At 45.3% G+C, this 11,103-nt stretch overlaps 1 protein-coding gene across 1 annotated transcript in view; it reads left to right on the top strand.

The window, feature by feature from the left end:
* The first annotated feature begins 1,210 nt into the window (after positions 1-1,210).
* The window catches only part of COL25A1 (collagen type XXV alpha 1 chain), a 347,683-nt gene continuing 337,790 nt past the window's right edge, over positions 1,211-11,103 (top strand). Inside the window, exons 1-2 of the mRNA XM_064149390.1 lie at positions 1,211-1,619; positions 2,499-2,568. Coding sequence (XP_064005460.1) covers positions 1,260-1,619; positions 2,499-2,568 — 430 coding nt within the window. The 5' untranslated portion in view covers positions 1,211-1,259. The remainder of the gene's footprint in view (positions 1,620-2,498; positions 2,569-11,103) is intronic.

Raw genomic sequence — 11,103 nt, 5'->3', positions numbered from 1 at the left:
CTGGTTGGGTGCCGGCCACTGAGCTGCACCCGCTTATCCTCCGCCCTTACTAAAAACAGTAGGACGGCAGAGCTGCGCCGGTGCTTTATGCCGGGATCCGAGGCATGACAGCTCGCCACAAACCGCCGTAAATCAGCACGGTTCCTCCTAACTTCCTCGGCCGGTCAGGCCGCTCAGCGTGGCCCCTTCCCCGCTACCTCCCGCCGGCGGCTGCACGCCGCCCAGGGCCGCGGCTCCCCGAGCAAGCCGCGACTCGAGCAGCCAGCCGCCCCGCGCTGCCTGCGCACACCGCTCCCTGCACACGCCGCTCCTGCACACAACACACCGCTCCTGCACACACACACCGCTCCTGCACACAACACACCGCTCCTGCACACCGCGCTCCCTGCGCACACCGCTCCTGCACACCGCGCTCCCTGCGCACACCGCTCCTGCACACAACACACCGCTCCTGCACACCGCGCTCCCTGCGCACACCGCTCCCTGCACACACCGCGCTGCCTGCGCACACCGCTCCTGCACACACACACCGCTCCTGCACACACACACCGCTCCTGCACACATCGCGCTCAGCCGGCTCCCCAGCCGGCTCCCCCGCCTAGGTGAATACATTATGCTAATAGCGGCGGGGAGGTTGGGCCGGCGGGCGGGGGCTAGGCCGAGCGGCTGGCAGCGACAGGGGTTTGCCTACCGGCGGGGGCGACACGGCTGCCGGCCGCCTGCGGGCTGTCCCCGCCTGGCTGCTGGGCGCCGGGGCAGGCAGGTGGAGGGGGAGCAACAAGTCTGGCAGTGGCGGTGGGGAGGAGGAGAGCGGGAGGCGTGAGGTTGGTGCTGGGGGTGGGGGGGCGAAGCGCTTCCCGCCCCGCGCCTGAAAACCCCTCTGACAAGTGGCAAGCCGCTTACAGAGCTCGCTGCGCGCTCCCAGGGAAGGGTGGAAGCCGCGGGGGCTCGGCCCGCACCCAGCCCCGCTGCCGGTTTTTGGCCGCTCACCTCCTTCTTTCCCCCCTATCCCCCTCCTTCCATCGCCGCAGGGCTGAGTCGCGACCCGCTGCCGGGCGGCGGGGTCGCTTCGCCTTCAAAGTGTGCGAGCCGATGCCGGGCTTTGCTCCCACTTACCGCGTTTTTCAGTATTATCTTTAAAAATATTTTTTTGCCACCTTCTTTTTAATTTATTTTTTCCCCTCACACTTTATCGGGCTGTTTTTTTTTTTTTTTTCCCTCCCCCTTTTTTTCTCGCTGTTTGTAAACTCGTTGCCTCCATGGGAGGTGGAGGAAAGGAGATGCCGGCAGCCGCAGCTGAAGGGTGCCGGAGCACGCTGGGGAAGAGCCGCGGAGCCGCAGGACAGGATGGCAGCAGAAAGCAGGGCTGCGGCGGGCAGCGCTGCCCACGGCGGGCCGGGCCGTGCGGCTCCGCGCTGGCCGCTCTCCTCTCTACGTTGGCGGCTGCCTCCTGCCTCTACCTGGGGGTGCGGACCAGCGACCTCCAGGCTAGGGTCGCGGCCATCGAGGGAACCCGAGGGGGTTTCTCTGCCGCCGCCCCGCTCCCGCCGCTGCCCGGCTTTTCCCTGGAGCAGTTGAACGCAATGATGCAGGAGAAAGTGGAGCGACTTCTCGCCCAGGTGTGCGGGACGGGAGTGGGAGGTGGCTACGCTCAACCGGGCTGTGTGTGCACTGGAGACGGGGCGATCGGAAGCAGACAGAGGAGAGGAGTGGGGCAGCCAGAGCAGCTAGGCAGTTGGGAGGCGGGGGAAAAACGGGGAAAGGGAGCCCACATCCTCGGGTTTCTGAGAAGCAGGGCGGAGAGTGCCCCAGGCTGCTAGGGGCGGGAGGACTGGGGGGGCTCGAGATGACCCTCGCCTGGGTGACACCGATGCATTTCTCCTCTGTGACTTGCCGCTGTGTCCGACCCTCGGTCCCTGCGTTACTCAACCGTGCATGGAAAAAACAACCCACTAAAACTCGCCAAAAAAACCCAAATAACCCCACTCCCCTCCAAACACAACCCTCCAAAACGCCTAAACAACCCCTGAAAACCCCAAACTACAAATAACTCCCCCTCCCCCCCAAAAAAAAAACAAACCCAAAACACCCAAACCAAAACCCGACCAAAAATCCAAACCAAATCAACAACAAAAACATCCAACTAACAACAAAAAAATACAACCAAGGGAAAGAAATGCAACAAAATCCCAAACAAGCAACTGCAACAACAACAAAACAATTTAATACACACAAACAATTCCACAACTTCTCCCCCCCAGACAACCGAGGAGGCACTTATGGGAGAGAGCTGGTGGTGTCAGCTTGTATTTGTTGTTGTGGGGGTGGAGGACAAGTCAGTGAGACAGCTTGGGCTGAAGCCAAATGAAGAAGTCCTCGCTGGTTGCGCAGCCTATAGAACAGCAGTAAATGCCAGTTTGCGTCCGTGCCGGTCGGGACTGTTGGCTGGCACGCAGGGAGGTAACTGAGTGCTCTTACGTTGCTTCTCTTGCCTACAGAAATCCTACGAGCACTTGGCAAAGCTACGAGTAGCGAGAGAAGCGCCCCCGGAGTGTAACTGCCCACCAGGTAATGGACACAGCTCGGAAATCGTTTCTCTGAGCCTTGTCACTTGACGGGGTTTTGGTATCCCACGTTTTTTGAATACCTGTAAGTCAGGTCCAGGAGGTGCATCTTCAATCAGCAGCTGCACCTAAAGTGGGAAAGGTGTAAAACTCAACATCATCTGTCTCCACTGTGGTACTGCATTGGAATGAATGCTAGTTAAACACCATGGCTAGGCTGAGTGGTGCCAAACTTGCAGAGAAGTTAATTATCTGCTCTAGCAAGAAGAAATGTATTCTGCCTTAAATGGGATAACACTGAGTCAGGGTGGTGTTTGCTCTGCTTGGGTAGTAGATCAAAAATTCTTAGCAAAACTACAAACCAATTTATGATGTGGATTGAACTAAGTGGAGAGTCCATTGCAAGTCAGCAGCAGTGTGTGCAGGAGGTTTTCAGTCTCACTCCTCTCTAGTCTTGGATGAAAGGAATTCCCTTAAGAGGGAATTGCAGGCGTTACACTGAGGGTTCAAAAGTGAATCTTCATGCAAGCAGAGCATCCAGTGAGCACATGGGATCGGATGTTTGTACACACACTGCAGTGTTTTCTGTGGTTTTCCTGCTGCTTTTTGACATTTGACAGTCTGATAACTGTCAATATTGCTTTAGCCTTATAAACTTGCTAACAGGTATCCAAGTTCAAATGGTGTCTCGGCAATTAAGGAAATAATAGCAGTGTTTCTCAGGGTGATGCAGGAATTCTGGCATCCTCTGTGGGATGAAGCACACTAGATGCACCGTATGTTTTATGTATCTCACCACTCTGCATGAAAAAACATCTTTACAGGTGGAATATTGGCTGTCAGCAAGACTTAGGGTGATGATGTTTGCAAATAGGATGTGTGGCAGTCCTGAAGTATTTCTAGTTTAGGATTTAATGTCTGCTGAACTCATCAGCTTGAAAGGACTACTGAAGTTTGGTGTTAAAACTGACTAGAGGGGTTCATGCAGCATTTTGCTGGTGATATAACTGAGAGCAGAATATTTCCTAGCTGGTGTTGGAGTTACCATGGGTAGCATGTGAAAAGGACGGTATAAGTGACAAGAACTGGGCGTAAAATTATTCCATGTGCTTATAATTACTCAGCTTCCATCTAGTTTTGACGAAGAAGATTGATTTTGTGCTGTACTACATGTATTGTTCTCTCTTAAGGCTAAGATGATTACATAGTGATAATAATCTGTCGCTTAACTGCAATAAAAGGTTCAAGCTGGGGCACTAGAAGTGAGGGTTGCTTGTATGCAGAGGTATACTCTCTGAGCCTGAAACGTTCTACTTGATGCTAAACTCTCTGCCTTACCCTCCTCCTTTTAAAATTCATCTGTTACAATGTTTTTGTTCACTGTTTTCATACTAAAGCTCAGCATCTACTTTTCTCACAGCTGGTGTTGTTCATTGCTTTACTTCCCCACTACCACTAGAGCTCCACATTATACCAATTTTTATCTGACCTTTTTTTTCCTTCAGAACTGTGTTTTATCAAACAGATAACAAGCAACAGAATATATATTTTTTGCAGGCATTGTAAAATTCCTTGCTAGATGAAAGTGAAAATTAAGTGATCTGGGAAATGCTGTCAGGAGAGCAAGATTCATAAGATCAGGAGAACTTAGATGAATTGTTACAATACATTTACAAAAGAAGCAGAGAGGACTATCTGGTTTGGGGATTAGAAATGTGATATGGAGCTTTTCACCTCTGGGTAGCTATTTCAGTTTGGAAGCAAGTTTTGTAGTGGCTGAAAGATGCTGCCATGTGATAGCCTCCTTTTGGACTGCTTAAAAGGAGTTGATGCTCTCATGCTTGTTGCCAGTGGACAGGTGTATACCTCAAAATGGCATCATCTTGGGAGCCATGTCTGAGTGAACAAGGTCTGAGTGGCCCCTCCACCCAAGTACTGCTCCTTCCTACCAGTAACCACTACCAGTAACCACTAGGCAGAGCAGCAGGGGATAGAACAAATTGCTGCTTCTTCATCTGGCTCACTTTGTTACAATTCATTTTCAGCTGGACAGGATGAGCTTTTATTTTCATCCTTAATGTTGCTATTACAAATTTGGACTACTGTGTTCAGAAAGGCATTTGGTTTAATAGGAAAAGTATCATGGAAACTCAGTGGTTTTTCTATTGCCTGCTATTTGTGAAGCCAAAGAGTAAATTGCTTCTTTACTTCCCCACATGGTTCCCTTTTACTGCTTTATTCTGCTCAGCTTCTGCATTTCTTCCCTGGGTTTCTATACTAATAAAACTCATGCCTGTTAGAGATGATTTTGGAAGGTCTTCATGATACAGAGGTGATTTTTGAAACATGCCCGTGCTGTGAGAAAAAGCCTCAGCCAAATGGCCACCAAGGCTGTTTCCATCATCCTGCTCTTTAAAGAGAAATAAAGATTATTTAAAAATAGATTTACATTGTTCTCTACCAAAAAAAAGAAAAAAGGGGGTGGGGGGTGGAAAGAGAGAGGGAAATTCTGTCTGCAGATGGGAGTGTAAGAATGTGGCCTCAGATTTAGGATTCACATTATGCATTGAGTGTAGATCTCATTAGCTGGAGATGTTCATCCCCTTGTGACTCTCCATAGTAGGAACTTGCACGTTCAAAGGAAACTGGGTTTGAATGACTTGGATACCTAAGGCAGCCAGATTCACCACTGCTCACAGCTTGCAGAGCTGTCCACATGTAGCTCCTCTTAATTCAGCAGCGTGCTTGAACTTTGTCTAGAGTGAAGAGTGGTCACATTTCTATTTTAGAAACTTTGTTATAACTAAATGTGTGTGGTGGTTTGGTGTCCCCCCCCCCCCCATAATTATTATTTTCTTATAAAAGAAACACCACCAGTTTTAATTTCATTTCTGCAGCACTAAAACCAGACACTAAAAGCTTCATAAGCTTTTTTTTAAATGACAATAGCAGGCATTCTTACTCTTCTTAAAGCAGAGTAATAAAGTTTGGAAAGTAAAGGCTTGCTGACATTCCTCTTAAGTTACCTCAGCTCTAGCAAGAGTGCCAGCTTCAATCCCATGCTTGCAACTAGTGCTTCCTTCTGCACATAGGACTGGGGACAAACAGAGGGGCTAGAGTTATTTTAAACATAATAAATACAGTTTCTGTTGCAAGATATATAATATATTTGAAATCAGTGTTTCTCTGTTGGACAAGCAGATAAAAAAAACCCAGATATTTATTTCAGGCATTTGGATCATCCTTTAACTGTCTGTGGGAGTGTGATCAGCTTTTATGAGCACAGTGCTGGATGCTCCTTACCAAATGCTGACAAGTATACTGTTGTGGACAGAGTAACACGTGCAGAAAGTACAGAGGTACTCCTAATCCATTAGAGTTTTAAGAAATTCATAGGTTTTTCTAAATTCTTCAGACTTTCTTCTTCCAAAAAGCAATCACATATATACCTGCAACCTGTAGACCTCAATAGAAATGGACGTGTAGAATCATAGAGTTGTTTTGGTTGGAAAGCACCTTTAAAGACCATTGAGTCCAACCATTGTCTAACACTTTCAAGTCTGGTGCTAAGCCATGTCCCTCAGCATCATGTCTTTGTGTCTTTTAAACTCCTCCAGGAATGGGGATTCAGCCACTTCCCTGAGAGTCCTGTCCCAGTGTTTGAGAACATTTTCAGCGAAAGTGTGCTTGCATGTTTTAATGAATTGATCTTTTATATATTGTAAGTTGAGCTTTGACACTTGTGGTCATGTGCCATGATGGTTCATTCTGTAAGTGGTCCTCAGAGTCTGCTCTTGGCTCAGATGATGCTGGAGGGACTGGGAGTCTTGTTAGTATAGAAAGTCCAAAGCTGGTCAACAGAAAGACTAACAGGTGATTATGTACAGTTCACTATCCCTGGAGGGGTTTAAAAGGAGAGAGGATGTGGCACTTGAGGCTATGGTCTAGGATGCTTGGATGAATGTTGGACTGGATGATGCTGGTGGTCCTTTCCAACCATAGTGATTCGTAGTGATTAGCTGTTGTGTTGAGGGATTTGGCTTAGTCAAGGACTTGTCAGTGTGAAACTAATGATTGGACTTGATGATCTTAAATGTCTTTTCCAATCTAAGAAATTCTGTGCACGACCCTTTTGGCCAGTTTTGGGAAGCAATTCCTTTGTGGTTGGTTGTGGGTTTTTTCCTCTCCTTCCCCTCTTTTAAGTTAATTAGAAGGTATTAGGTGATGAATTGGACTTGATGATCATGAAGCTATTTTCCAGCCTTGTTAATTCTGTGAATCTGTGTATTTATTGCTTTAAAAAAATACCCAAACACCACCACCAAAACCAAACCCCAAGTTCCAGTGTTATGTAAGTAGAAGTGCTTGCACACTTTATATTTCTTTAATTCTGCACTGACAAAGGGTAGGTTGCATAACTGGTGCCACACCTTGCCTATGTAAAATTGTTGGGCTGCTTTTTCACATGCAAAACGATGGAATTTGCATTTTTTTGGGGGAGGGCTATGTTTGTTCATTTTTCCCCATTCTTCTTCTTCTCCCCAAAACATTAGCTAAACTTTACTGGTGGGTACTTGGCAAAGCTGACCAAATAAACTTAGTTTTGTTTTTCTTTTGTGTCACAGGCAATATTTCTTCCTTTCTGCTTCCTCTTGTAATTTTCCCATGAAGTAGCCTGCATTTTCATCCCCCCTTCATTCCAAGCAGGGACACTATCATCATTTCTCTTTCTTAGCCAGCTATTTTGTGATGGTTTTGCAATCATGTTATTTTGGTTCTCTGTTTCAGTTTTTAAGCGTTTTATGGTTTGGCATTGGATGTACCTCCTGCTTCACCATGCAGTTTGCTGTGGTCAGGTTCTACAGATTGTTTCCATGTAGTCATGTGTATATACAAACCTGTGCAGTCAGGAGATGAAATGCCATAAGGCAAGAGTTTTTTTGGGAGGATAGAGAATACCAGTTGGTTTTATTCTGGCTATAGTATTCTAATGGCAAAACTGTGTTCTACAGCTCCAATTCTTTCAGTAGGAGAATGTCTGCTATGTGTATTTTGGTAGCAGCATGGATGGCAAATTGAACTGTATTTTCTTTGCATCACAGTGCTCTTTTTGTCTTCTTAAACACATAATGTTTGTTTTAACGTGCTGTGGAAGTAATGATTTAGACATTCTTTCTTATTTCCATGTGTTCCACAAGTAGTGCTTACTGGAGCATTTCTGTTATTGAGGCTGAAAGAATGGAGGATAAATCAATTTGGGGGATTAAAGGAATCCTGAAATAGATATCAGCAGGGTCTTACATAAAATAAAAGAAAGAGAGAGAGAGAGAGACAGAGAGAGAGAGAGAGAGAGAGAGAGAGAGAGAGACAGGGAAAGATAGATTACAGTGAAGCAGTTCTGTAGAGGCTGAAGAGATAAGGGAAAGAGGAGCTGACTTAAGTGTTTGCCACTGGAGAGACCTGAAAGAAAATACATATAGAAACAGAAAGTATCCAAAATGTTTTTTGACTATTACTTAAAATTCTAGAGCGTGCTATCTGAACCTAGCTCCCAGCACTACTTATTTCTGCCATGTCTGTGTCATCTGTTTGCTGAATGCAGTGCTCAGCTCTAATTTTGTAATTTTTCTGACAGGGCTTTGAGTTCCCCTTTCATACCTTCACTGGTCTGATATTTTTCATTTCAGTTCCAAGATAAAGATGTTTATTGATGTGCAGCAGCATGCAACCTTCTGGGTAGTCGGTTGTCTTGTTTGGATGACTGATTAGAGATACTGCTTACTCCCCACAGAGTAGCTAAATATATTTTATTGGCTAAGATGTGACCTTTTTAATTCCCTTCCCTCTGGGTAAGGAGGTGCAGCAGGATGAATGAAACATAATGTGGCTGAAAGGAGAGTTGATTGACAGCAGGCTGCACCAGATTTCTGCCTTTTGTAATATTATTGATGTCAGTGGTGGTGTAACAAAGGTTGGTTTGACCACAAGAGTGTTTTTAATAAAAAAGTTTGTCTATGACTTGAATTCACATTTATTGAGCTTGCCTGGTTTTGTCAAACAAGGCATATTAAAAGGAAGGTTTGATTATTTGCATTAGCTGTGCTTTTATTGCAAGGTTAATATAAGACCACAGATTATATATTCTGAAATATGTTCTCAGATTTCCCTTCACGTGGCTGCTGTCCATCTTGAACTGCTGAAGTGTCAAAGCAGTTCAAATCTAGCCAGTCTTGTAGTGTGAGAAGCAGACATGCAGCCCACTTCTGGAACAATGCTTCTAGTGTGTGTGTGTTTTCACATTTCTCCTTCCCTCCTTCCTTCCTTCCCTCCTTCCCCCCTTCCCTCCTTCCCCCCTTCCCTCCTTCCCCCCTTCCCTCCTTCCCCCCTTCCCTCCTTCCCCCCTTCCCCCCTTCCCTCCTTCCCCCCTTCCCTCCTTCCCTCCCTTGTTTCTAGAATGCACCTTCATTACAGCACTTATCCTCCTTCCCACTCCCAAGTTTACTGGCTGCATATTGCCTGTTTATGTTTTTTTGTATGCTTACTGTAGCAAAAATCAGCTGGCTTTGAAAATAGTGTGACTGGCAGAGGCTGTCTTTAAGTTATCAGACGGGATCATACAATTAATAAGTTACCAGCTCCATGAAGTAATCCATCTTACCTGAATATACACACATTTTGAGTCATGTTGCCGACTGCAGCCTCTTTAGGAAGGCTCAGCTACACAGAGCACTTTTCCTTGTCATTGTTTCGGTTGATTTTCTAAGTAAGCCACAAAGGAAATCTGTCTACTTGCTCAGAACTACTGAGAAGATGTGAGAAAGCACAGAATAATGCAGGCTGGAAGAAACTCTTTTCACTCTTACTGCAAGATGCAGCTTTGGTAGTATAGATAACACACACAAAAGTGAAAAAGATGCTGCAGGCTCATTTATTAGAAGCTTGTGGACTGTCATGTTTTTACTAACTAGACTTAACCAGAGCACTGCCTGCTTGAACTCATCTGTTCATCTTTTTTTTCATGAGATTACGTTAAGCAGAAGAAGACATTTGTGAGAGCTTAAAAATAAATGTCAGGATGAATGCTCAGAACCAAGTGCCAAACTTGAAAGTGCAAGATTTGTATGCACCTTTCATGTAAATACAGTTAATTTCAATCCACACAGACCTGAATAACTTAAGAAATACAGGTCAGGTTGATACCTCAGGAGATCATCTTATTCATGCTTCTGGGCTCTGGAGCAAATGTATCTAGGCCATCACTATCAGGTATTTCCTTCCATGTAGTTCATAACTGCAGTGTCTAGTCAGCCATGGCTCAACAAGTTGTTGGATGTGCCTTGGTTTTATGATGAAGAGCAGGAGCCTCATGTAAATAGTTCCCTCAGTTAAAAATGTGTTGCTCTGTGAGTAGGTAACTGTGTAGTGAAAGAAATTGCCAGTGCATAGGTGTCCCTCAGCAAAAAGGATCTACTATCTAAATATCTCCATAAGTTTCCTAGTTCTTAACAGGCAAGATAAAATTTCCTTATCTGTAAGGAAAATAAAAGAAAAGGGCTAAATGATCTTAAACAGTTCTATGATTCTCTATGTAAATCATTTGTCCCATCCTTCGTGTTCATGGTGAAAACTGATCACCTTGAAACAGCTTTTTATCTATGTCTTGTTTGTGATGAGTGCTATAAAACTGCTCCTCTCTGCAATTCTGCTTTTTTTTTTGGGGTGGGGGGGTGGGGGGGTGGGGAAGGAAGGGTGAATGGGATTTGGGCAGTGTGTTATATTAAAACTCTCCTGCATATGTGCAGATCTATGCAGGAACACACATAGGAGCAGCCATTTACATGCAGCTGTAAATATTGCATGCATGGTTCTGGCAAATTGTTTCTTCTTGTGCTTGGAAAGGTTTGAAACAGATGATGATGATGCCTGGAGAGCTTTTTGAAGATAAATGGCACTTGGTGCCATGGTCTAGCCTTGAGCTCTGTGGTAAAGGGTTGGACTTGATGATCTGTGAGGTCTCTTCCAACCCTGATGATACTGTGATAAATAAAGTTATTATCCACCCATGTAAACCTATATATTCTTAGAGTTATCAGCAATGTGATAATGACCCTTTGCAGGGGAAAGAAGCAATAAATGGAATGAAGCAGAGAGTGTAACAGTGTAATAAGAGAGATGATAAAGCTGGGGTGTTACTTTGTCTTTTAGAAGGTTCTGGAAACCAATACAATGATTGCAGAGACTTCTGCTTAGGCATGCTCAGTCAAAAAGCGATGTAGCTTTTAAGCAATGATGGTTTGTCCTACAATGTCTTAAAAATTGAGCAGGGAATTGTCAAATGTAAAGTTTAGTTTTCTTTAGAATGTGTACAGGTGAATAGATGGAATCATAGAATCAACCAGGTTGGAAGAGACCTCCAAGATCATCCAGTCCAACCTAGCACCCAGCCCTATTCAGTCTAAAATCAGTGAGAAATGTTTTTTTTTCATAGATGTTTACCTTTACTAGCAAGATGTCTAGGCTCACAATGAAGAAAGGATCA

Source organism: Pogoniulus pusillus, chromosome 9, assembly GCF_015220805.1.
Source record: "Pogoniulus pusillus isolate bPogPus1 chromosome 9, bPogPus1.pri, whole genome shotgun sequence".
NCBI lineage: Eukaryota > Metazoa > Chordata > Aves > Piciformes > Lybiidae > Pogoniulus > Pogoniulus pusillus.
This window is presented reverse-complemented; position numbering and strand designations above follow the sequence as displayed.